Raw genomic sequence first — 25,800 nt, 5'->3', positions numbered from 1 at the left:
GAAAGAAACGATAACTTCATTTAACTGCAACAGTTTAATCCTGCCAACATAAATCTGGCTTCAAGCACACGCCAAACTCCAAAACAGAAAACAGAAAAAAGTGTCTCACACAGTCCTCTAATCAACAAAGAAGTCAAACTTTCCAAAGGATCACATGGCAGTTTGTCAGAACACATCGCATTGAACAACAGCGCTCAAGCACAAATAACTGGACAACAAACTCGGATTTTAACCAGCTGGGCGTTGAGGAACAATCAATGCAGCTATGAAGTCAAAGAAATAAAGATGACCTGTCTGGCCAGGAGGTCCTGCTGCCACCGCTGTAAGAGGGCCGTTCTACTCCTCTGGCTTGGTCTCAGCAGGAGGATCCATCCCTGAGGCACCTCTGACCACCAGGGAGAGGTGAGTAATCTTCAGCAGCTGAGCCTCTGGAAAGGACAAACATGTCCAGGTCAGCCTTGAATTTTGCTACAACGTAAATATACTGCATACAAGTGATACAATCTTCTTTCTGAGGTTAACCAGTGATGGTCCAAATATCGGCTCACTGCCAGTGTTAACATGGCGCCCCCTAAAACGTCCACCAGTGTTTCAATCCAAAATGGCAGCAGCACCAGAGATTTCCCTCCTGGTTTTCCAGTGTTTGTAGTATTTGTTCTTGATGGAAGCCAGCAGTACAGGGCATTCGAGCCATCTGGAACTCAGTGGTGATGGTCGAACATGAGCTGAGATGAAAATGTCTCACAGAAGCCTTGCATACCTGGGCCTGCCAGGCCGCGACTCATTCGTTGTCTGGCTCAGCCTCGTTAATCCCACTAAACCAGTTGATGGAAACGCTTCCAATTAGCCTTTAACTTGAAAATGACATGAACCATGACTGATGTCTGCAGCCTCCCATCAGCACCTCCCTGTTTCCAGTTCAGAAGGGTTGTATGGTACCTAAACAAAGAGTTGACTATCGCTTGAACCAAATCAGCTACGAGGTGTGACTCACCAAAACTGTCATCAGACGGCGTTTGGTCCACCAGTGCATCCTTGCTGAAATCCTGGAAAATCATCAGGACACAGTTGGCTGTTTTAAGAAGTCATCACTCTGAGCGTGAGCCAAACGTGTTAAATATCAGGATTTCTCTTTGTCACTGTTCTGCAAACCGGGGCCTGCCAGGCACTGCGGCAGGCCGCTCGATGTCGGCACCCTGTCTGTCAGAAGCTCTCACTGCGTTTCTCTGACAAACCACCGACAGACACCAGATCCTTGATTGTCTCCAGGCCGGTCTAGAGCTTTTAAATATGAGAACAAGCGTCCAGTATTTGACCTGATTAACAGTTACCTTGTTTGGTTCTGGAGGAGAATTCACCAGCAGCTCCTCATCTTCTCCTCCAGCGTCACTCGCGTGCTCTGGAGGAACAAGCAGCAAAAGAACCCAGCAGCCCGTCATCAGTTAGAGGTTTCGATCATGTGTGCAGTCAAACCCTTTATGAACACTGCCGAGTGTGAACGGCCAGCACATGGTGGCGTTTACCTTGGCAGCTTTCTGACAAATGCAGGTCCTTGACTAGACGGGTCACTTCCTCAACCAGGTTTCTCTAAACAAGAAAGAGCGTTGAGTGCTGTGAGGTCAACGTCAGGCTGCGACAGTGCTGAATGATGGCAGTTACCCTTTCTGGACTGACGGCTGTGTAAGTTTGCAGCTCAGACGCCGGCGCTGTGAACACCAAGAGACACGGTACATCACCTTGAGTTGACCATGACTCATGCAGAAGCAATATGATCACAGATGGGGGGTGAAACTGGGGGTGCATCCACGTTGCCATCAGCTGATGTGCACGTGGTTGACGGGCATAAGCAAATGAGGCGGCATCCGCACAATGACTAGGGATGCACAATATCAGCAGTGCGTTATCAATAGGTTACCAATACCGGTTTAATAAACGAATGACTGGTTTCAGGAAAACTGCCAAAATCTGCTAATTTAACAAACCAATAAAAATAGCAGAGGGCTCCCATTCCCTTGACCGAATGCTTGCCAGCACGAGGGAGCAGAACTCAGTGAGATGACATCAGCCACTGCATGAGCTGAGCAGGCAAGCCCGGCGTCAGTGGTATGTGTTCTGTGTGACTGTTGTGTAGGCCCATGTCTTGAATGTGTTTTGGGTTCTGTCTACTTGTTCTGGCTCCCTGTGCTGTTCTCCATCTATCGTTTATTTTCTGTTGAGCTCACCTGTTCCACATCAACCCTCACCACCATCAATTAACCAGCAGCTCATCAGCACTCGTAGCTTCTTCTATTTGAACCCTCCTGTGGTTGTGCTCTGGCTCTTCAGCCTGTGCTGTGGTAGGGCCAGGCAACTGGGAGGTTTGTGTTTGGTTTGTATTGTTTGTTTGTGTTCAGAAGCTTCCAGTTTTAGTTCTAGTTATCAGTTTATACTTACCACAGTTACCAGTTATGTTGATACTTACCTTCTTTACACTACTGACTTACCTTACTGTACTTACCTTTGTTGACCAGCTCTTGGTTTAGTTTAGGGGTGGCACACCTGCCACGTGGTGGTGGGGGTTCATTTTTTTTGTTCATCTTTAGTGCCTTTGTTTGGCCTCTTGTTCCCCCTGTGTTGACCCGTATCTTTCTTGCAAGGTGTAAAATAAAAGTAGCTCACACCTTAAACAGGGCTTTGTGTGCGTGTGTCCTCAGTTGCCAGACTGTTGATTTAATGTTCCATTATTCTAGTCCTCCGGTCTCAAGGGGGCGTCGTAACATTAAATGGGGGCTCGTCCGGGAGCCTTGATCCATTTTTTTTTTTTTTTTTGCACCAGACTTGGTTAATTGGTTGGCACAGGCTACACATAGTACTAGCTGGTCAAAGTTTTGCTGTAGTTGTGGTATCGTGGAGGGGACTGGCAGGCCGACAGACAGACAAAATGGAGGCATCTGACATTGAAGCACTCCTTTTCAATCTCTCTGTGGCACAGCAGATAGACACATGCAAAAAAAAAAAACAGGAATCGATAGATATTGCTGCTGCACTGTCTAAATCCAATACTTTGGCCCAGCTCAGGGCTGCGTTGATACCCATACTAGTCGAGCAGAAGTACGTGAGTGCTTCTGGAGGGGTGGCTCTCATTATCCTTCCAAGCTAGAGGAGGAGAAAGTGGAGAAGGAGGTGCATGTGCACCCAGAGGTGAAAGTAGAATTTATCAAGATTAGAACTTCAGAGTCTCCGCCCCAGTTTGATTTGCAAATGGCTCGCTTGCAGATTGAGGATCGAGACAAGAAGCTCACTCATCAGTTGAGAAGGAAATTCAGGTGAAAAAGTTGGAGTAGGAGTTGGCAGCCAAGCATGCTGCTGACTCTCATACTCATTGCAAAAGTGAGTTTAATGTGGCTAAAAATCTTGTCTTGGTGCCTCGGAGGTGGAAGTTGAGGCTTACTTCAACACCTTGGAGGACATTGTGAAGTCCCACAATCGGCCTGCAAATGTATGGGCCCTTGTTTGGCAAAGAAAACTCACTGGAAAGGCCCAGAAAGATCTAGGAGCAATGTCTGTCAAAGACAGCAACTCATACGAGAAGGTCAAAGCAGCTGTGCTGCATACTTACGAGTCGGTCCTTGCAGCATACCGCCAAGAAAGTGCCTGGCACAACTATGGTCAAATTTTGGCAAGAGAAGCAAGTTTCAGCATTGGTGTGAATCCAGCAAAGTGAATACTTTTCAAACTATCTGAGTAGATCCTGATTGAGGAGCTGAAAAACTGCTTGCCTGAACGCTTGGTTACTTGACTAATGAGCGCAAGCCAGGAATGTTGGCAGAAGCCACGGTACTTGCTCATCAGTTCATTCTGACACATAAGCGAAACTCTGGGGTCGCTCGTTCTGCTGGTGGAGCTCTTCCTCCTTATAACCCAGCCAGTAAGCCTACAGCACCTGCGACCACGTCTTCTTCTGCTTCCAACTCTGAGCGTGAAACTCGCAACAACCACTGTCAACAAATAGGCCACCTTCAAACAAATTGTTTTTTGCTGAAACGCAAGCAGGAAATCTTCAAAACCTCGAAGAAAGAGATGGCGCTGGTTCAAACACTTGGGCCCATGTCGAACACTGCATCCGCAATAAGATCAGGTGACACCAGTTTCATGCCATACACACTGAACGGGTCAATCTCTCTACTGGGAGATGGGTCAGATCCACATCCAGCCTGTGTTCTGATGGACACTGGCTCTGCACAGTCACTGGTGCTGTCTACTGTCCCCTGATGGATTCTACCATTTTAGTGCAGGGCATTCGTGTGAAGTCTTAAAACATCCAGTGCCTTTTCACCCCAACATACTGTCAGAGAATTTTGTGTACAGAAACCCGGCCTGTAAACAAAAGTAGATTTATCTTTCAGACACCCCTTTTCCAGGGCTGTTTGAGTCCACATCTTTGCAGTCTGTGTCTACTCCAGTTGAGAAGAGTAACCTTTCCATGACTCATGAAAATCCCATCACTGCCCAAAAAGAGGATGTCACACTTTCAAAGTGTTTTGAAGCTGCGGTTTCTCTGGAGTCTGCCAAGAGCACGGAAGTAGCCTGGTATGTAGAGAAATGACTGCTCATGCGGGAGTGGTCCCTACATAAAGCTACTGACAGTGAGTGGGCCATGACACACCAAGTGGTAGCGCCCAAACCATTTTGCCTATCTGTGCTTTCTTTGGCTCATGACAACTTCTGGGCCGGCCATCTTGGTGTCACAAAGACCACCACCCGGATTTCAAAGCATTCGAAGTTTGCATCTTCTTCTTACTTGCAGTAAAAACCTGTGTGAAAATGAATTGTAGAAGCTTCACTAACTCAGCAGAGAGCGCAGACGTTCCCATCGGACACCAACAGATCTCTAAGTGTGTTCACAGCCTTACGGACTCTGACGTAGAAACAAGGAAGTCCAGTCTGGACTGGGGGGGACTGGAGCCTATCCCAGCTAGTATTGGGCGAGACGTGGGGTTCACCCCGGACGGATCGCCATCATCAGGGGCAAGTAGGTGTTCAGTATCTTGCTCAAGGGTACTTGGACATGGTCACCATGGATTCAGTTGCTAGATGGCCGCTCTACCTCAGAGCCCCGCTGCCCTAGTCCAATGTGGACTGTGACTTGTATAACAGAACAAAATGACTGATTATGTCAGGGGGACCATCATCATCATCATCAAGTCTGTTTTTTTAACAGCAATCTTAAACATTTTTGTTGAAAAGTAGTCATGAAATGAACACGACATGTTCTGCATGACCTGCATCGCACCACCATTATTTTGTGCATCATATTTTGTCTTCTTCTGCTGGTCAGTAATCAAGATAAGAGTGTATGCATCATGATTTGTTAATTCAGACCTGACAAACAGCTACGTCAGCACTGGCCCAACCAGTTGCACTATATCAGCATACTGGACAGTGGCAATAAATCCAATATCATTCACTCCTAATCACAATGACCTGTTGTGTCTCATTAATTTGTGCGCTGGGGACTGATTCTGTCCTTCCTCGTCTGACTGAGTTGTTTGTTCTACACTCGGGAAATCACAGCAAGACTGAATGTATCACAAACGCTTCACCTATGCTGCAGTGCTGGCAACACCAAAAACAAGACATCAAGACAAGTCACAAATTGTCAAATAATTGTTACTTTTAAATATTTAAATACTCAAAAACCATGACGCATCTCTGTTCTACCCCAGGCTAAAGGGCTTTTGAAGAAGTTATCTTTCAAACACAAACCTCTTTCACTTGGAAAAGAGTTAGGAAGCCTTTTAAATTTCCTCTGATAGATTTCAATAATTGAATTTGTTTTCATTCTCAGACAGTGTAATAAAGGGCTGAATGACTTAAAACAGTTCACTTATTTTGCTTACAGATCTTTTCCTGGACACAAAAAGGGGGAATAAATACCGAAAACAAAACATAAAAGTAAATCAGTCTCAGTTATCTGTTAAATTGTTGTTTAAAATATTTGTTGGCCAAAAATTTCGACATTGGTGCATGGCGACCTGAACGGGCTCAACTAGACCCCACAAGGAATGAAAATCGGGACAACCAACCAGGAAGTTTGTCTCCATGGTGAGGCAGCATCTCCTCCTCGGCCATCGTGATATTCTAGACCAGAAGACCAACAAAGGAGCTCGGTCACACACAAAAAAAGTCACAATTCCTGATGAAGCTCATGAACCCTCAACATGGAATCAAACTCAGGTTCTCCCTACCTTCTCATGTGGGGAAGTGCCGGCTGCTTCTTCTCGTGGAGAAACTTCTCTCATTTCTATCTGGTGTGCTGAGGGAGCTGCTGACAAGAAACACACACATATCATCTCCAAACCCTGCAGCAGGAACCCGCCGTCCTCCTCATCAATAATGTACATGACAGCTCGTCAACTTTGATATGTTACCGTTGTAACTCATTCTACTGTATGTGCTGGGAGTGTATATTGTACAGTGGGTCCACAGTGTTCTGGGTGATTGGATCCAGTTGGACAGGACAAGATCACATGGAAGTAAAGGTGTTCATGCACCTGAGACACACCGAGGATACAAAACCACCTCTGGAGATGGTCACAGATGCACTGTGACCATGTGGAACATCAGTGGAGATGCATATGAGCCTTCGATCCACATGCAACAACTATGTGGACGGAAACATGGCCGAGTGGGAGAGCGCGTCTCTCCTGGACAACAACACAAGCACAGACTGTCACATATAAAATCCAGAGTTTACCACAGCATGCCAGCCTTCATCCTCATCGCTAACCCCTTTGAAGCAATGCTTCACACAAAAGTGTATTTTGTCTTTCAAGTTCCTATAAATCAGCATCTTGAGCCCACTGAGATGTTTCATTCCTCCTACATTGTCACGTCACCTCAAAAACTCAAACCCCTGGCCAATGAACGAGTGCCATGTGACCGGCTGCCGTGTCCACAGTCGTCCATGATGGCATTGAAGTGTTCTGCCAAATCAAAGTGTGTGTGATAGGTAAGACATCAGGCCTCCTTCAAGAACTTAGTGGTACTTTCTCCATATATTTCTTGTACGTTATGAGTGAGATGGAGCTGTTTGAGCGAGCAACACCAGATTTGGTTAATCTGGGAAATTCTCACAATTCTCTCCTAAGAGCGATTAAAGACCAAATCCGTGTGAACTCATGATTGATTGATTATACCGACCATCTTATTCAGGTCTCTACTTGTCGTGGCTGCTCTACTTTTCTTTTTCCTTGTCGCGTGACAACGTGGTCCTCCAGCAACATTTACGGACACAAACTTCCCAGAAGTGTTTAAAAATAATTAACAAAAATACCTCATTGTGGCAGAGGCAATGTGAGGCAGCAGAGCAACTTATGTGTTGTCCTGCTAACACCGAAGTCATCCATGACACTGATGTCTAGAAAGGATCTTGTATCAGTACCGGTCATGCAGAGCAGCTGATCGTGCCGGTGGAAAACACTCCTGATGTAAAAAGCAGGAGTCTGAGCTGAGTCGATGTCATCGATCAGATCTCAGTGTGGCCATTGATGCTTACACCAGGTGTAATGTGATCAGGTGACTCAGGTTAATGTCAGGTGTAAACTGCCTCTTAAAAATGACTTACCAATGAACTGTTCATGAGGAAGTTCATGACAAATCAGCGCAGACTCAGTTGGGTCCTACGATTCAAGGAGTTGTGCCATTTAACAACTAAAACATCTGACAACACACTTCTGTGTAGTGCTGCTTCATACGATGATAAAAATTTGTTTTACATCATCTGATTCTTCAGAGACATTCGTGTGAAGGTGGACTCTGACATCAGCATCACCACAACCCTCAGGAACCTGAAAAAATAAACAAAAAGTGGACACATACATTCATCTTGAACTTAAAGCAGGTGAGTGTTTTACCACAAGCAGCGACTGCAACACAAAACTCAGTCTGCAAACAGTCAAGAGGCAAATACCACACATGTGGAAACTCACCATGACGACAACTTCCTCTGTCACGCCGGCGACATCACTTCTCGTCCCAGTCATTTCCCCATCATCGCGTAGCTCTGTGGGATCTACAAGACAAAAGGCCAAATCTTTTAACAACAAACTAAATAAAAACTAAATCTTGATGAGGACTGGTAAGAGTTTCATTGCTCCCAAGTTGATTCTACAAGCTGCGAAGAAACTCATTTTACACTTCAAATTATTTCCCGAACCACTGGGTCCAACATGGCGTACACATTTAATTTGCTCTGTGTTTATCTGAAACTATATCATCTGCATATAGATGTAAAGCAAAAATCTGGGGGTACACCTGAGAGGTATTTATACCAACAAACCTGAACGTGCATCTTCAAGATAACCTGAGGTGTCATCTTCAGTCATCGAATCATTCTGTAACACAAGAGACTGTCAAAGACCCGATCCTTGACTAAAACACACCTAAACTGTCAGACACAAGTTTCTTATTTGTTTCATCTGCACTGTAAACATTAAAAAAAAAGATTTACCCTCCACAAAGGACTTGAGAGGCAGACCTCAAGATTACCTTGACTGTGGCGCTGACATGTGTGATGACCTCCTGCGAGGCGTCAGCTTCAGCTTCCCTGTCTGTGGGAGCATCTGTTAACACAATCATCAGTCACAATCACTCCCATCGTCCCTCTGTAGGGAATCAAACCATAGACTAATACACTCGACTAGACGAGCGAATCCCTTTGCAACACAGAGCTGAAGATTAATGCCTCGATCATCTTCACGAGTGAACAGTCTCATATGTTTTGATACAAACTCAAGGAGTAAAGCGGAGGTTTCTTTAGTCCTTGTTGCTGGAGCTCACCAGTACATGACTGCTGCATGTCATTCACGTGTCACGCCAAGACTATGAAATGGTTCCACAAAGCAGAGTTGTTGTTTTATTTTTATGTAATTGTTTCCATTTACTTGTGACAAAAAAAATCCTCAGAGAACGGCCTCTGTCCCGACCAGCTCAGTGTTAGGACACAGACGTGAGTCCCATGAATACAGTCCATGAATGTGGAGTTACCACAAGAAAGAATCTCTCACCAAGCAAATGCTGCACAGGAGGCACACAGGAGGGCAGCACCAATTCACCCTACAAGATGGCAAAACCCAGGAAATATTAGAAACACCTCCACATGATATGTTAAAGTTCAACACCACAATCTCCATGAGAAACATGTCGTTAGATTAAAACCTGTGTCAACAAAACTGAACATGATTACACCAGTAAACCCAGCAGGTCGCCCAGCTCGGTCTCAGCCCAGGACTCAGACCCGTCTCTACGTTTAAGAGGAGACTCAAAACTCTCAGATGAAGGCTCAGGTTAGCTCCGCCCCCTAGCTGTGCTGCTATAGGCCAGGGCTGATGGGGATCTCCCATGATGCATTGGGCTCCTCTCTCTCCTTCTGCCCTCCCTCAGGTCTCATAGCTGTATGTTACTGACTTGAATTCTGACACCCTCACTACCACTTGTGGTACTAGTACAAGCAGTACTAGCAATAACATCAGCAGTCTTTCTCCCTCCGTCTTGTTCACATTCCCCCCGTCCCCGTCATCTCTCTCTCCCCCTCCCTTCTTTCTCTCTCTCTCTCTCTGTCCCTCTCTTTTCTGTCTCTTCTCCATCTTTGTCTCTGTCCCTGTCCTTCGTCTCTCTCTCTCCTTCCAGCAAGTCAAAGCAGATGTCCATGGTTCTACACCTGCTCAACTAGGAGGGAGGTTCTACACCTGCTCTACTAGGGAGGGAGGTTCTACACCTGCTCAACTAGGAGGGAGGTTCTACACCTGCTCAACTAGGAGGGAGGTTCTACACCTGCTCTACTAGGAGGGAGATTCTACACCTGCTCTACTAGGGAGGGAGGTTCTACACCTGCTCTACTAGGAGGGAGGTTCTACACCTGCTCAACTAGGAGGGAGGTTCTACTCCTGCTCTACTAGGGAGGGAGGTTCTACACCTGCTCAACTAGGAGGGAGGTTCTACTCCTGCTCTACTAGGGAGGGAGGTTCTACTCCTGCTCTACTAGGGAGGGAGGTTCTACACCTGCTCTACTAGGAGGGAGGTTCTACACCTGCTCTACTAGGAGGGAGGTTCTACTCCTGCTCTACTAGGGAGGGAGGTTCTACACCTGCTCTACTAGGGAGGGAGGTTCTACTCCTGCTCTATTAGGGAGGGAGGTTCTACACCTGCTCTACTAGGGAGGGAGGTTCTACACCTGCTCTACTAGGGAGGGAGGTTCTACACCTGCTCAACTAGGAGGGAGGTTCTACACCTGCTCTACTAGGAGGGAGGTTCTACACCTGCTCTACTAGGAGGGAGGTTCTACACCTGCTCAACTAGGAGGGAGGTTCTACTCCTGCTCTACTAGGAGGGAGGTTCTACACCTGCTCAACTAGGAGGGAGGTTCTACACCTGCTCTACCAGGAGGGAGGTTCTACTCCTGCTCTACTAGGAGGGAGATTCTACACCTGCTCTACTAGGGAGGGAGGTTCTACTCCTGCTCTACTAGGAGGGAGATTCTACACCTGCTCTACTAGGAGGGAGGTTCTACACCTGCTCTACTAGGAGGGAGGTTCTACACTTGCTCTACTAGGAGGGAGGTTCTACTCCTGCTCTACTAGGGAGGGAGGTTCTACACCTGCTCAACTAGGAGGGAGGTTCTACTCCTGCTCTACTAGGGAGGGAGGTTCTACTCCTGCTCTACTAGGGAGGGAGGTTCTACACCTGCTCTACTAGGAGGGAGGTTCTACACCTGCTCTACTAGGAGGGAGGTTCTACTCCTGCTCTACTAGGGAGGGAGGTTCTACACCTGCTCTACTAGGGAGGGAGGTTCTACTCCTGCTCAACTAGGAGGGAGGTTCTACTCCTGCTCTACTAGGAGGGAGGTTCTACACCTGCTCTACTAGGGAGGGAGGTTCTACTCCTGCTCTACTAGGGAGGGAGGTTCTACTCCTGCTCAACTAGGAGGGAGGTTCTACTCCTGCTCTACTAGGAGGGAGGTTCTACACCTGCTCAACTAGGAGGGAGGTTCTACTCCTGCTCTACTAGGAGGGAGATTCTACACCTGCTCTACTAGGGAGGGAGGTTCTACTCCTGCTCTACTAGGAGGGAGATTCTACACCTGCTCTACTAGGAGGGAGGTTCTACACCTGCTCTACTAGGAGGGAGGTTCTACACCTGCTCTACTAGGAGGGAGGTTCTACTCCTGCTCTACTAGGAGGGAGGTTCTACTCCTGCTCTACTAGGAGGGAGGTTCTACACTTGCTCTACTAGGAGGGAGATTCTACACCTGCTCTACTAGGAAGGAGGTTCTACACCTGCTCTGCAAGGAGGGAGGTTCTACCCCCGCTTTACTAGGAGGGAGGTTCCACTCCTGCTCTACTAGGAGGGAGGTTCTACACCTGCTTTACTAGGAGGGAGGTTCCACTCCTGCTCTACTAGGAGGGAGGTTCTACACCTGCTCTACTAGGAGCAAGGCAGCAGGGAGAGGCCAGAGATTTGTGTGAGAGTTTTTCCACCCTGAGCTTCAACTACAACACAAACACAGAAACGCAAGGAAAACAGAGCAGGTGCTGATACACAGCGACTCACTGTGATGCTTGGTTCCTCTGAAGTCCCACTGGTGACATCACACCTTGTATGTGTCATTTCCTCGCCATCACGATAGAGATCTACAATAAAAAGGCCAACATCTTTAACAACATACCATATAATAACTGGCAATCACCGTTTGAGACTGAAAAGTGTTTCACGGACCATCATGCTGGTCAGCATCTAGTACTGTGACACCTGTGCAGACACCTGAAAAATGGACGTCTTCACCAGAGCAGGTCAGTTCTTCAACAACATGAGCCTGAACACAAACAAAGGACCAGATGCATGTGTCAGACAGGAGCCTCTCCGCAGGTGGAGTTCAGGTTGAGAGCACTGAATAAAGTTACCTCGTCAGCACAGACACCTGCACAAGTGGGTCCCCCACTGGGTGCTGGGTCAGGGTCAGCTGGCTCGGCTGCTGAAACAAAGATACAAAACTGTATACACAACTTCAGTGTTCAGTAATCATGAAAAAAACAAAAGGCCACAAAGATACAACCTTTGTGCTTTAAACTCCTCCCCAACTATTGGGTCCAAGAGTCTCCATGCTTATCTAAACAGCATGTGCACTCTAGATGTGGGGAGCATGGACATATAGAGGCAAGGTAAAATTTAGCATTACCACAACTCATCAGAGAAGGCAACAAAGCTGAATGTGGATCCTCCGCTGAAGTCTCATCTTCAGTCTCCAAGTCATTCTATAACAGAGCAGATGATTAATAACCCCGACTTCTTTTGTTCTCGACTGCAACAGGAGAAACAGGTCCAAGTTGCAGACCTCAACATTACCTTGACTACAGAGCTCACGTGAGTGACCAGCTCCACTGAGACGTCATCTTCAGCTTCGGCATTCTGCTCTGGGGGAGCTTCTGTCATCACAACCACAATCCATCATCAAGATACAGACACTTGGGTTCCCAAGAATTACAGGATGCTGCTAACCTGGCTGGCCAGACAGAATGTGGCACGAGTCCAAGAGGATGTCGGCACACAGCTCATAGCAGCCCATAGAAAACAGTTGACAAGGGAGGCCCAAGTTGCTGGGATGAATGCTGTCACAGTCGCGATGGGCCAATCAGATCAACTAAACATTGGACATCGTAGGAGTGTGCCACCTCTGAAGAGTACATTGGTGAGCTGACAAGGGTCGGCGCTTGTGTCCGTGCAAAATTCTTGCTGTTTCAGTCAAATTGATTTGTGTATAAAAGGAACTCTCCAGCATACCAAAAAGGTATTTGACTCAAATAAAGCAACTAATGAGAAAAGTGTTTCTGAGTGACTAAAATCACTCGGGGTGACACAGTGGGAAGATGAATCCAGATCAATTTGGATTTGCACTTGATGTTTGTCTTTGCTTGGGAGAATAAAGGAGGATTCTTTTTTAGAAGATGCCAAAAGAGAAGAAAGGAACAAGTGCAGAAGCAACAGCTTCCAGGGAAGAGAAACAGTTGACATCACATTATAAGCCAGCTGGAAGCAATGATTTGAAGAACTGGGAACAGGAGCCAACCTCTTTAGCAGATGCTGTGCTATTAAAAATTTACAAAAAAAAAAAAAAAAAAACAGCGTCCTGCACCCACAACCCCCACTTAGCCTCCAGCTCACAACCCAACTCACAAATTATGGAGGCCAACCACTGATAGAGGTAAGATGACACTGTTGAACTGCTAGTTTTATCTGGGCTATGCTGCAAGGTTCCTGATACTGCAGACGTCCGTCCCCACTGATCCTGGATCTGCTCCACCTTCCTGCCTGGCAAAGGAAGGTTCTGGTGGCTGCTGTTGCAGGCTGTGCTGCTGATGGAGAATTGTTGGGTGGAGGTTCATTGAAGGAGGGAGGTGCTGGACCTGCTCTACTTGGAAAGAGTCAGGAGAGAACTTTGGTTGGGGTTTGGTGACACACTAATAAACCTGACTTGAGTTAAACCACGGCCCCAAAACTCTCAAAAGATGGCGACTGGTTCACACATTTCTACGGGCTGTTTCTTAGATGTACGCAGCATTTCTATCTGGCCGACCAGGTCAGGATGCCAAAGGCAGATTACAACCTCAGTGAGATCATCTCATAGTTTTTAGAAGACTTAATATTGTGCATGAGGGTTGTTTTATTAGAATAAAAATCCTTCACCAAGCAACTGCTGCACAGGTAGCACACAGGGGGGCAGCACCGATTCACTTGGACCCTAAAAGATGAAAAAACCCAGGAATAAAGAGGACACATTTTTCCAAGTACTGTAGCACATTTCTCAGTGTTCCCAATGACTAAAATACCAAACAAAATTGCTTTGTGCAGCTTATCAAAAATGGCTGAAATCTGTTGGAATATTTGCCGGAGCGATTCCATAATCGTCCATAGGTGCAGCACCACGGACAGCAAGAGCCAAGTGACACATCTACATTTTTGCTCGACTATTTTGTTTTTAAACTCCTAAGATGAGCACACAACCGTCCAGGCATGTATCTTGAAATACACTGAGAATCCAGCTTAAAACAACTCTTAAGACAACAGGTAGCAGCCTGCAACAGAGACAAAACAGCAAAGAAGCCTCCACCTGCATGAGGCATCCATGGCCGACGTACTTGAACCGTGAGGCTTTTCTCCATCCAAACCTCTCCAAGTAAAATGAGTTGGGTTCTCAGTTTGTTTGGTTTAATTCCACGTGGTGTTTTTACATGTTCAAACAAACTCACGTACCAGCATAGAGTCTTCAGAAATCTCAGGAACCGTCGCATGCAGATCGATGTACTTCCTGAAAATAACAGCATCACTGGGGACCTGTGAACGGAGAAGACGACACCCCAGTTACATGTCACTGAGTCCATTCATCCATCAAATATTTCACAGACATTTTATGGGCCATGTCCAACAAAGTGTTTCTTCCCATCTGAAGACAACTGTCACTCTCTTGTAAATGCAGAAGGCCCAACGGAGGCCCCGTGCTTTTAAGCCTTTGTGCTTCGTTGGCTATGATATGGAATACCTCTGAGTGAAAGTAGAGTACGTGCTTTAGATGTACTCGGATGAAATAAAAGCTGAACCACACAGGAAAAGAGGACATGCCAGTTTGTGTGGATTCATGTGATCATGGAGAGAAAGAAGACATTTAAGCAAGTACAACCTTTTGCTTCAAGAGCTCCTGTTTGACTCTCACATGTGACAGGGTCTCCTGCAGCATCATAACCCAAGTTGAGCAGTTTCCTACCTTTCCCAAGACAAACAAAAAACAAAAAAAAACACCTGAGCCTAACACTCAGTGCAGCGTTAATGCTCAGCACCTCATGGCACTGTGGTTAGTTGAGGAAGAACACACTAACAGTTCTCAAATTATAAGTAATTTCAATAATATTCTGGGCACAGCCCCTAAATCAGGTAAGACTGACTCTTGTTCAGTCCTGCTGTCAAGATCGACCCACCCTGTACATAAAAAGTTAGATGCACAAATAAAAAACTTGCCATTTTCACAGATGTCACACTTCTAACAGAGTTAGGCCTTGCAGCAGCAACTTTGTCATCATTCTTTTCTTCATTTGAGTCTGGAAAGACAACACAGAAACAAAACCTTTGATTCACAATCAATTTTTAACATCGATACATACCAAATAAACAGCACCTACATTACACTTTATATTATCTGCTAATCAGAAACCAGGAAAAGTGAATGTGCAGCTTACCTGAATAAATCATGGTTCCACAGCTGCCTCCCTGGTGACTATTCACCTCTTCACACTGAGGCTCCAAGCCAGTTGTTGTCACAGCCGACTCATCCACCGCCTCCAGAAGGATCTTTTCTGCTGGAGAGCGGAATTCAACTGGACTTTGTGCCATTCCTGAAGTTTCCTCACCATCAGAGCATTTGCTCATTTCCAACACGTTGTCATCATTATTTTGCCCCAAGGTCCAAACACCCTGATCGTCTTTGTTAGATATCGGAGATAAAATGGGGTCTTCTATGCCACTATCACATCGCAACAAAGGTTTATTAGTTTGAGAAATCATTATGGGGTCTTTTTTCACCCCTTCACCAGTCACACGTTCCCTCAGGGTCGCTGTTGTTTGGAGTATTTCAGGTCGAGTAATCGTGCTGCATTCTGACGGATCCTGATCCCCGTATTCTGGCAGGAACTTTGCACAAGACTCAGCATGAAGAGCATCTTCAGAGCTCTCTATGGTCTCTAGATGACCTGCTGATCTAAAGGCCTCATCTACTGGGTGATGGTCATTCCACTTGTCAGGCCCCTCATCTCCACTGTGACCTTCACTGTTAACACAGAAAACAGGATCTTCGATGTCATGAATTTGCGAATACTCTGGTGGTTGCTCCTCTGGCAGCTCACTCCCAATCACTGTTGAATCACATGACGGCGGTGTCTGACATGATGCAGTGTCAGGGTTGGTTTCTTGTCTGGAGTTCCTCCACCAGCTTTTCAGGGCCTTGTTTATTACCTGGCCTTGCAATTCCAGCTGGACAAAACATTTCACCTTTCCGCCTTGGCTTTTTGTATTTTTGACAGTTAATTGTAATAATTTGTCTGCTGTAAGTGCAGAAAACCTTTCTCCTGCACCACTTTCCCAAGATCCATGGAAACCATCAAAACCTTCCAGTGCACACAAAAATGCCTGTCGAGGTGTCGCCAACAGGTCACAGGTGATTTCCCTCACATCTGTCTCTTTAACTTGAGACTTGTTCCCATAGTCCACAAACAAAACTGACAGCTCGTCGCCGTCTTTGTTGATGATTTCTGCACGGTACCAGAGCTGATCCTCAGCAAAGACAGCAATGCATGGGCTGCCAGGGGAGAGGGAGGCCATGTCAACATGTTTATGTTCTGCTGCATCACCAGCCTCTGACACTCTCAATGTAATCAAATCCAGTTCTTCAGAGTCTGCAGACTGGCACCAAAAGCTCTGATCATCATTAACAGTTGTGACGTACACCTCCAGCTGTTCTCCCTCCTGAAACTCTTGGGACAGAAAACAGACATCCAAAGGTGTTTTTTCAGAGTTCTCAGTAGGGTTTTCCATCACTGCTTCACAGTTTTCTGGGTTGATTTCAAGAGTTGGACAGCTCACAGGTACTGAACATTTGACCCTCACGCCATTATCCTCAAGACTGACTTCCCACACAGATCCCACCTGCCTGATGAACTTGCATTTGAGTATCTTGTCTCCATTTCCACCAATGTCACTCTTGAAAGCTGAAACCACCTCCGCATCAAGCATTTCTTCTGTTTCAAGAGCTGCAACATCACTCAGCATGCAGTGTGTGCAATACAAGGGCAGTTGCAAGAACGATTCACGGAGTACGCCCATCTTAGAAATCTGAACCTTTGCTGTATTTCCAAAATCGAGAAATTCAACAAGAGCTGTTGTGTTGCTGTGCACTTCTCGTACAACTGCTCGATACCACGAGGAGTCATCGGCAAACTCTGCTTGAACAAGGTCACCTGGTTCCACGTGCTTGACGTTGATTGGAGGGGTTGACTGGACACCATTGAGCTTGTCCAAAAGAGAGATTATTTCACCCTCCTCTCTCTCAAGTTGCACGTAAAAACTAAATGGGCTGTTACAGTGGGAAAAATAAACATTCGCCTCCATACCTGGTTTGATAGGTTTTGAGGGCAGGTCTGCTAGTTTGGGTAGTTTTTCAATTTTGGTTTGTGGAGCCACACTGCTTTCTTTCTGCGATCCTATCCCAGGTGATTTGGACTTGGGCCGTTTAGTGTGTGGAGAAACAGTCTCTGTTCTTAGTTTGACATCAGCACGTACAGGCTCACATCCATTTCCTATGCGACCTGGTGTCCTGCCGAGTGGCTGCCTTTGATGTGGAGGTTTGTACAGTGCTAATGAAGTAGCTTTGACCTTCCTGTGACCATTGTCACAAAAAGGCTTTGGTGCTGCCTGTGGTTTGTTTATGTCAGCAGGTTTTGTCTCTTCTCTGTTTCGCCATTCTGGTTTTGGGCCAAGAAAATGACTTCTCTTGATGATTTGACTGGGATCTGGTATTTCTGTGACTTGTTTTGGGGCAAGTTTTGCTGGCTTTTGTGCATGATTTGCTGAAGACTCAACTGCTTTCAGACTCTGGCAGTTAACTTCAGTCTGCCTGTCTATCTTAGACATTTTTTTGATCTTTGAGTTGATTTGAATGTTTCCGTGGTACAGCTCAACCAGCAGGTTCCCATCAGGCTCTCTGGCCACTATGAGTGCTCGGAATTTGCATTCTGTTGCTCTCGTTTCAAACCAGCGATTCACCTCGCAAGGAACATTTCCAGGGACATCGGAGAGACGGCACAAAATGGCTTGTGCGGGTACAGACATGATGTCACTTGCCTCTCTGGGAACAGGAAGCAAATCAGATTTATCCACCTCAATAGTGTCACCATAATCCACAAAGAAAACCAGGATTGACGGCTTAGCTGCCTTGATCTGTCCCCTGTACCACTGTCCATCAGTGTACTTTGCGAAGCACAAAGTTCCAAAGACTGTTGGAAGCTTTGCATTCTTAAGTTGATCACACAGATTGTTCACTTTCTTCATGAGATCCTTTATCACATCATTGTTCCTCTCCAACTGGCAGTAGAATTGACTGACACTGTTCACGCATGTCACTGTCACCTGCTCCTCTGTCCCCGTTTTCACATTGTGCATTGAGTAGTAGTATGTGTCCAGACAGAAAGACCCAGAGGCTTTCTTGGGAGGCGCACTCTTCATAAGACTGACCAAACTGGTGCAGATACTCTCAAAGGGAGTTTCAAGATCCACAATATTGAAAACAATCTTATGCTCACTGTACATGACAGCATATATGGTGCACTTCAAGATTACGTAGTTGGATGCAGCAGTTTTAATAAAGTTGTGGAACTTTGCCGTTGCTTCTTCATTCCAATCATTTATAGCAGACGTGGGGTCAATGGGGTTCAACAAACTGCATCGAAAAGCTTGACCGTGCACAGTGAGGAATTCTGGGCAGATCCTCCTCAGGTCGTAGAGGGAGACTTTCTCTGTCTGGCCATAGTCAACAAAAAGGGCATCTACATGAGGTGTTTCGTGTTTGTGAATGATAAGGGCTCTGTACCACATTTTATTATCCGGGTGGCAAGCAACACAAGCTTTTTCTCCTAGAGGTTGAAATTCACTTCCTGCATAATATGCTTGTATGTCATGCATGAGCAACTTCAACTGCCCTGAGTTTTGGACAAGCTGACACCAAAAGTCATTTGGGCTTTCAATGTAGGACACCCTGACATCCAGGATACTTCCAGTGGGAAACATAGTCTCCTTGAATGAACCAATTGCTCTTTCAGCCGCGCCAGGGCCAACTGGGTTAGTGGACCAGAGAGCCATCTGGCTGTTGCTGTATATACCCGAGGATCCATAATTTGAATGTGGTACGGCTGGGATAATGGCAGGTTTCAGTGTCTTTGGGGCTTTGGGTTGTGTTGGTGTCTCATCACATTCAGCAAAGCCGTAACTACACATCAGCTGACCGAGATCTCTTTCTCCATGCGCCTCAGGATCGGTCAGTTGTACGCCATAGGATGCGTCATATTTTGCCATCACATGTACATCAAGCACTTTGTCTTTGACGGCTTTAAGGAAAAAATCATTGGCATCACAATTCCATCTTTGATCTTTCGGCCTGACACCTACAAGGGTGCATTTCAGAGCAAGCCATGGTAGCTTTTTGAACCTTTCAGGAAGAGTCCTGATGTTGCTCACATCAACCACTTTAGTGTCTCCATAATCCACAAAGAACACCTTCATTTGTGTTCCCCTGACTTCAGACACAAATGCTCTATAGAAGTTCCCATCATCTGCTTTGGCAGCACAGTACAGTCCAACAGCTGGATTTTTTAATAAATCTTTGTTCCCCGAGTCTTTGTAAAGATGGTAGATATCGTCCATGAGTTGATCAAACTCCTCTGAATAGTTTCGTGTTTGGATCCAAAACTCTGATGGGTTGGATACATGCTGTACAAATGCTTCATGCGAGGAGTTGTGGAGGAGCTTCTCAACTGGAAACTTCTTTGCATATTCCGCTGCGTCTTTATCTTCTACAGCCTTTCCAGTAGGTATCAACCTCCTTTGGTGATCTTTCAGCTGGGGAAGATGCTGGTAACTGTATGAAGTGCTTTGAATAGCATAATCTCCAAGTGTTTTTTCAGGCTTCTGCATGCAGTTCTCCTTAGAAACAAACAGGTTGTTGATGTTGGTGTTTTCATTCCCATAGATTGTAACATAGTAAACACCCTCAGAGATGCTCTGGTACTCAAACTTGGCAATCACTGTCTTGTGCAGGAGAAGGGTCCTTAGATAGTCAATCTGGGTGCTTGTCCATCCAACCCCCTTGTCAATAACTCCGTGAAGGGAGCAGTTGTAAGTCACAACAGGCATCCTAAAGAACTCTCTCGCCAGTGGTCGAACATTGTCCACTTGAACAAACTGCTTTGTTCCATAATCTACATTCAGTACTTCCACCACATTGTTAGTTGGGAATACCTGTTGCAGAACGGAGCGGTACCACCTGCCATCACTTCCTCTGGCAGCACATGGAAACCCAATCATTTCAGGTCCTACAATGCAATTGGCCACTCTGTCCCTACAGCACTGTGTAATTTGCTCAGAAAGCTTTTTCAACTCCTGCGAGAAAACCTTTAACTGGCAAAAAATTCGCTGTGGATTCGTCACTTCTGTGACTACCACCGTCTCCACAGTTCCGGATAGCAACTCTGGGTACATGTACACCTCTTGTTTGCGCAGTCGCTCACCTGCTTGTAGGGAAATTTGCTGAGTGGCGAAAGAAGCTTCAGGGTCCCTCTGGGACTGCAGTGACATGAGTACAAAGTCCCGGAACACGTCTGGATCCAGCTTCTTTGCAATTCCCATCTCATACATTTGCTTGGATATGCATGGGATGTCCAAAACAAACGTTCTGTGGGGCACTAGAACATCTTGCACATGTGCTTTCACAGATTGTCCTTGGAGAGATTTCAGAAATGTGAGACCTACTGGAGACCATCTGTTCTCAGGGGGGAGTGGTAACACATTGGCTAGTAGACAAAATTCCACTTCAGGTTGCAGGTGAAAGTGCTCCTTGTTTCCCCATGCCAGCATATCTATGGTGGTGCTGTAGGTCATCCCTTTGTCAATGAGGAACACAGTGTATTTTGAGCCATTTCTTGAGACTATGCGGGACCTGTACCACGTACCATCTACCTTAGCCAAGCACTGGTCACCACAATTTCCTTCAAACTCTTTAAAAAAGTTTGCAGGAGACTGAATATCTTTGGCCAGGGACTGAAAATCTGCTGTCCTCTCCAGGCTAAATTTCCCCCAGAACTCGACGAGCACACCAAGAGGATGCAGGTGGACCCTGGTAATGAGAATTCTTACACTGGATCCTCGTGTTGGAAGCCCAATGATTGATGACATTTTGGATGTTTTATCAGATCAAACTACCCATGATGTGCCTCTTCAACACAGATATAAAAGCACTGGATGCAATCTGGAAAACATGAGCACAGACACAATCACACATGAAACATAACACTACTGAATCCATTCTGATTCTGAGCAACAACAAAAACGATAAAGTGACCTATGTAATTAGTGATGGGTGGATCTCACCTGTAGTCAAACAGATACAGTACATACGGGATATATGGGACAGCAGGGAGACTCACAACATATTAATCAGCAGATATAATCATTAAAGTTTTTTTTTTTTAACTTTTTGTGATTTATTATGTGGCTTTTTAATCGCTAACGTCTCCATAGAGGTTACAATTGAGACCTGAATACATATCTAGTGATGAAATTAGAATAGAAAAACAATATGTATAATTAACAGATATACAGCAGAAATGATATATAGATATAGATATACAGTCGTCCTCAAAATTATTCATACCCTTGCTAATTCTTGTGATTTTTTTCATTTAGTGATGAAATAAATGCATGTTTTCAAATTTGTGTATCAGCTTTATGTGACCAACAATTGAAAGAATGACAATATAAAATTTTAAAAAATATATATTTCTGGGGTATTTTATTGATGGAGTTCCCCTGACAATATTTCAACAAACATGTGCCAAATGTGGTAATTTTTGTCCAGTAATTCCTTCAAGATGTCACAATGGAATAGAACCTTTTATTTAACATTATTGGCCAAATGCTAAAGCCAAAAAAGACATCTTTCCAGAAGAGTATAAATAGTGGGAAAGTGTTCAGGTCATTGTCCATGTCTGGTCATCATGGTAAAGAAGAAGGAGCTCAGTGAGGACCTACGTCAGCGTATTATTCGTACCCACAGTGAAGGAAAGGGTTACAAGGCCATTTCCAACCAGGATGGTGTCCCTGTCTCAATCGTCCAGAGCATCAACAACAGGCACAAGAGCTTCAACACTGTCAAAAACCTCAGTGGGCTTGGCCGAAAGCGTAAGGTGTCCCCCAAACTTGCCAGGAAAATCTGCCAAGAGATCAACACCAACCCCCGGACCACAACCAAGGCCCTAATTCAAAGACTTGAGCAGACAGGGACAAAGGTGTCGCGGTCCACCATTGAGCGAGTTTTGCACAGAGGAGGTCTCCATGGACGTAAACCTCAGAAGACGCCGCTGCTCAGGAAAAAACATCTGGTAGCTCACCTGGCCTTTTGTAGAGGTCATCTGAAGCAAGAGCCCAGCTTTTGGTCAACCATCCTGTGGTCTGATGAGACAAAGCTGGAGTTATTTGGCCACATGGACACTCAGTATGTCTGGAGGAAGGAAGGAGAAGCTATAGACCAAAGAACACTGCTCACTGTAAAGTATGGTGGTGGAAGCACGATGCTATGGGGATGTTTCTCTTCCAGTGGCACAGGGAATCTCGTCAAGGTCCAAGGTACCATGAGAAAGGAGGATTACATCAGGATACTTGATGAACATGTCAAGGAATCTGCTGTGAAACTCCAGCTTGGCCAAAACTGGATGTACCAGCAAGACAATGATCCTAAACACACTGCCAAGGTAGTGAAGAAATGGTTCAAGGACAATGACATCAATGTCCTGGAATGGCCAAGTCAAAGTCCTGACCTCAATCCCATTGAGAATTTGTGGCATCACTTGAAGACCAGAGTGATGGCGAGGAAACCAACCAACCTGACCCAGCTTGAGGCACTCGCCAAGGAAGAGTGGGCCAACAACCCCCAGGAGACGTGCAAGAAGCTTGTGGACACGAACAAGAATCGTCTGGAAGCAGTCATCAAGAACAAAGGCTATGCCATTGACTATTAAATAAAGACAATGGACGAGGGTATGAATAATTCTGAACATGGTATTTTTTTGGACATTTTATGTTGTTTTCATTCTTTCAATTGTTGGTCACATAAAGCTGAAACACAAATTTGAAAACATGCATTTATTTCATCACTAAATGAAAAAATCACAAGAATTAGCAAGGGTATGTATAAGTTTGAGGACGACTGTATGTCTAAATATATCTATTATATCAAACAACGCTTTGGATCACGTGAATGAAAACATCCACTCATGTCTCTCACTGACATTTTTACCACTAAAGCCATCAGCAAGAAGCACAATCATACATTTGAAGCCAAAGAGAGCGACCAGCCACAGGTGTTGGTTGCAGCCACAACTATGTTTCTCTCAGGGCTTTCCTCACGATCAGGTGTTGTAATTATTCACAACATTAACGCAATCAGCAGTGTGTGTTTCCACTTGAACCACAGACATCAGCTGATGAGGTGGCTCTGTGGATCGGGACGCATTCGCTGTCACACCGCTGATCCCCCCCACATTCGCAGCCCACAAGGTGACGACAATAATAAACCGGTGAGATGCTCATGAAGGTGCTGCAGGAGGAATGTGTTGTACCACCCCCCACCCAGGCCGCAGCGCCTCTGATCCTCCGATGTTTCAAGCTGTACGATGTTGAAGGACATTAGGAATAGTTGCATCATGAATGACTGGAACGGTGAGGCCTCAGTAGGACAATGAAACTGTTTCTAAATCAAAGCCATGTCACGTCATGGACCCCTGTAGCTTACATGAGTCAACAACTGGCAACTTGACCACCGTGCAAGTGGGCCGTATCTTCACGTCTCTCACAGGTTACACGAGGACCGGACAACTTTGACCCTCTGATTACTATTTGTCTTTTAGTGGGTGAAGCGCCATCAAATGTGACACCCTGCAATTGAAGGAATAGCCGTGTTTACAGTGAAATTTAATCACGCCATCAACGGGGGGTCGACTCCTGGTGGCTGGAAAGCGGCAGGCAGCCGGCTGGCTTTTGGCCGGGTCAGGAAATCTGAAGTGGCTACATCCATATATTGCATAACATTTAACAATGTTAACAATGTTAAGCTACAATAAAAACTACAAAAAGATGATCAGAGACTCACATAAAGCCAAACAGATATTTATCAACTTCAAGCCATTAACTGAACTGCTAGTTTTATAGCCAACTGTCCCGGAGGAAAGTCTGCCACTGTCTGGTGATGTAGCTGAGACGTCCTTCCTGAACTCATGATCAGATCATTTTCATTGGTAAACCAGTGTTTAGTTTAGAACACGCCTGTGGTACTTTTGTTTGTTGCACATTTTTTTGATGTTCAATGTCACATTTTTGTTTAATAAATGCCTTTATTCAATACCACGATTAATATCCTGGCAGCCACTTGTTACTGAGGTGTTACCGCTCCGTGAGACTGTGGTATCATTAAATTCTTAGACGCTGCTCTACTTTATCAGCCAAATGCTGCATAAATTCATGCACGCTGGAACATTTTCTTCAGGACATCAAGCGCAGTCTTGAGGCTGGTTCAACTCATGACTGCCACAGCAAACCAAAACTATTTTATAACCATTAAGATGCCACACCAGCTTCAGGGAAAATTCACCTATCGTCCATCTTTTTACAGCTAGATAGGGTTCATAAATATTACAGGTTAAAAAAACAACAACAACAAAAACACAAGCGTTTAAAAAAAATAATTCCAGAGTTGTGAGGGGAAAAAACTATTGCATAACCACATTTAAAGAATTGATACATTCAGACCACAAGCTGGAGACGCAGGGTCGCGTTCTTTCCTACCAACAGCTTCCCAGGGAGCTGACATTGAACCACCAATTTGGCTGAAATCTGATAACCACCGATGCTCTGTGTACGAAACTCTGGTAATTTTATAGAAGAAGAGATGCGAGTAACTGTGGTGCAGTAAAACGACCAAGATCTGCATCTGGCTGACAGCATGCTGCGTCCTGACTACCGGCGAGCACCAAGCAGCCGAACGACACTTCCACCACGCAGTTGAGATTTTTAGTTAACGCTCGTCTTTTTAATAAAGAAAATTTGTTGAACCGTTGAGGTTGCGAAGCTCCACACAAGCTCCGACATTCGTGACAGAACTCATTGATCCTCGTCTCAGACAAATTCTCAACCCTGACACCAGGTTGCTGAACTTGCACATTCCGAGAGTTCAGCTCGGTTCATGCTAACAGCTAAATGCTAATGTGCAACAGTGAACAATGTTGATTTACTTCAACACCCCGCAACATGACATCATTAAGAGGCAGGTGACATTCAGTTTAACTTACCTTCGATGACCTGTGGCCATGGTGGCATTAATTTGCTTTCCAGGCAATGACTCACCTGTTTTCCTCAGCGATGCTGCCGAGTCCAGGGTGTGACGCTGGATTAGCTGGAGCCTGCTACATCCACACCACCGCGCCTGCTAATGTTCTGTTAGCTGCTGACTTCTTCGGGTTTACTCAGCTAAAGCTGGTCCAGTTTCGGTATTGTTGTTCCGATATACACCGCCGAGACTAATTACCATATAACCGCCGTCAAAACTACGTTACTGTCACTAAAACATCAAAAGGCACACACACCAAGCGATGCTCGGTTAGCTAGTGGCTAACGCTAGCTCACCCTGAAGCACGCGCCAGCACCACCAACCACAACTTTGGCCCCGGAACTTTTGGTGTTCTTCCTCCAGACATGGAACCACAAATTAAACTTCGTCTCACGTTATTTCACAATAAATAAACGTTTCTGTATAAAACTACACAATGTGTTGTTGTTTTTTTTTTTTAAGGTAAAACTGTCTTGTTCAATGTCAGCAAGACTTTACTTTTGTTTCAGGAGGATTCATTTACACTGAAATCTCACATATGCAATATGAATGCATGTTACAATCAGCTTGATTGC

The 25,800-nt window shown here is 45.5% G+C and overlaps 1 protein-coding gene across 7 annotated transcripts; it reads right to left on the bottom strand.

Annotated features, from left to right (window-relative positions):
- Positions 1–15: 15 nt before the first annotated feature.
- On the bottom strand, positions 16–25,744 carry LOC147242160 (tudor domain-containing 6-like). Of its 7 annotated transcripts, none has more exons than XM_086188693.1 (23): positions 25,243–25,744; positions 15,264–21,094; positions 15,046–15,125; positions 14,287–14,367; positions 13,720–13,774; positions 12,382–12,461; positions 12,215–12,290; positions 11,940–12,010; positions 11,800–11,851; positions 11,590–11,669; positions 9,048–9,096; positions 8,530–8,603; positions 8,321–8,375; positions 7,971–8,053; positions 7,758–7,829; positions 7,607–7,661; positions 6,228–6,307; positions 6,066–6,120; positions 1,660–1,706; positions 1,524–1,587; positions 1,332–1,399; positions 995–1,046; positions 16–428 (listed from the first exon to the last, which is right to left on the bottom strand). In XM_086188693.1, the coding sequence occupies exons 2-23, from the start codon at positions 21,019–21,021 to the stop codon at positions 337–339; spliced, it is 7,179 nt and encodes a 2,392-aa protein (XP_086044819.1). In that variant the 5' UTR covers positions 21,022–21,094; positions 25,243–25,744; the 3' UTR covers positions 16–336. The 7 variants fall into 7 exon arrangements, with proteins under 7 accessions (XP_086044819.1, XP_086044817.1, XP_086044820.1 ...); XM_086188691.1 differs by having other exon boundaries at positions 11,755–11,851; positions 11,940–12,007; XM_086188694.1 differs by having other exon boundaries at positions 11,940–12,007.
- Between the last annotated feature and the right edge of the window lie 56 nt (positions 25,745–25,800).

This window comes from Aulostomus chinensis, chromosome 20 (genome assembly GCF_037954235.1).
Source record: "Aulostomus chinensis isolate RoL2024-O1b breed Wild chromosome 20, RoL_Achi_v1.0, whole genome shotgun sequence".
NCBI classification, from domain to species: Eukaryota; Metazoa; Chordata; class Actinopteri; order Syngnathiformes; family Aulostomidae; genus Aulostomus; species Aulostomus chinensis.
Note: the sequence above shows the minus strand (reverse complement) of the source record. Positions and strands in the feature narration are given on the sequence as shown.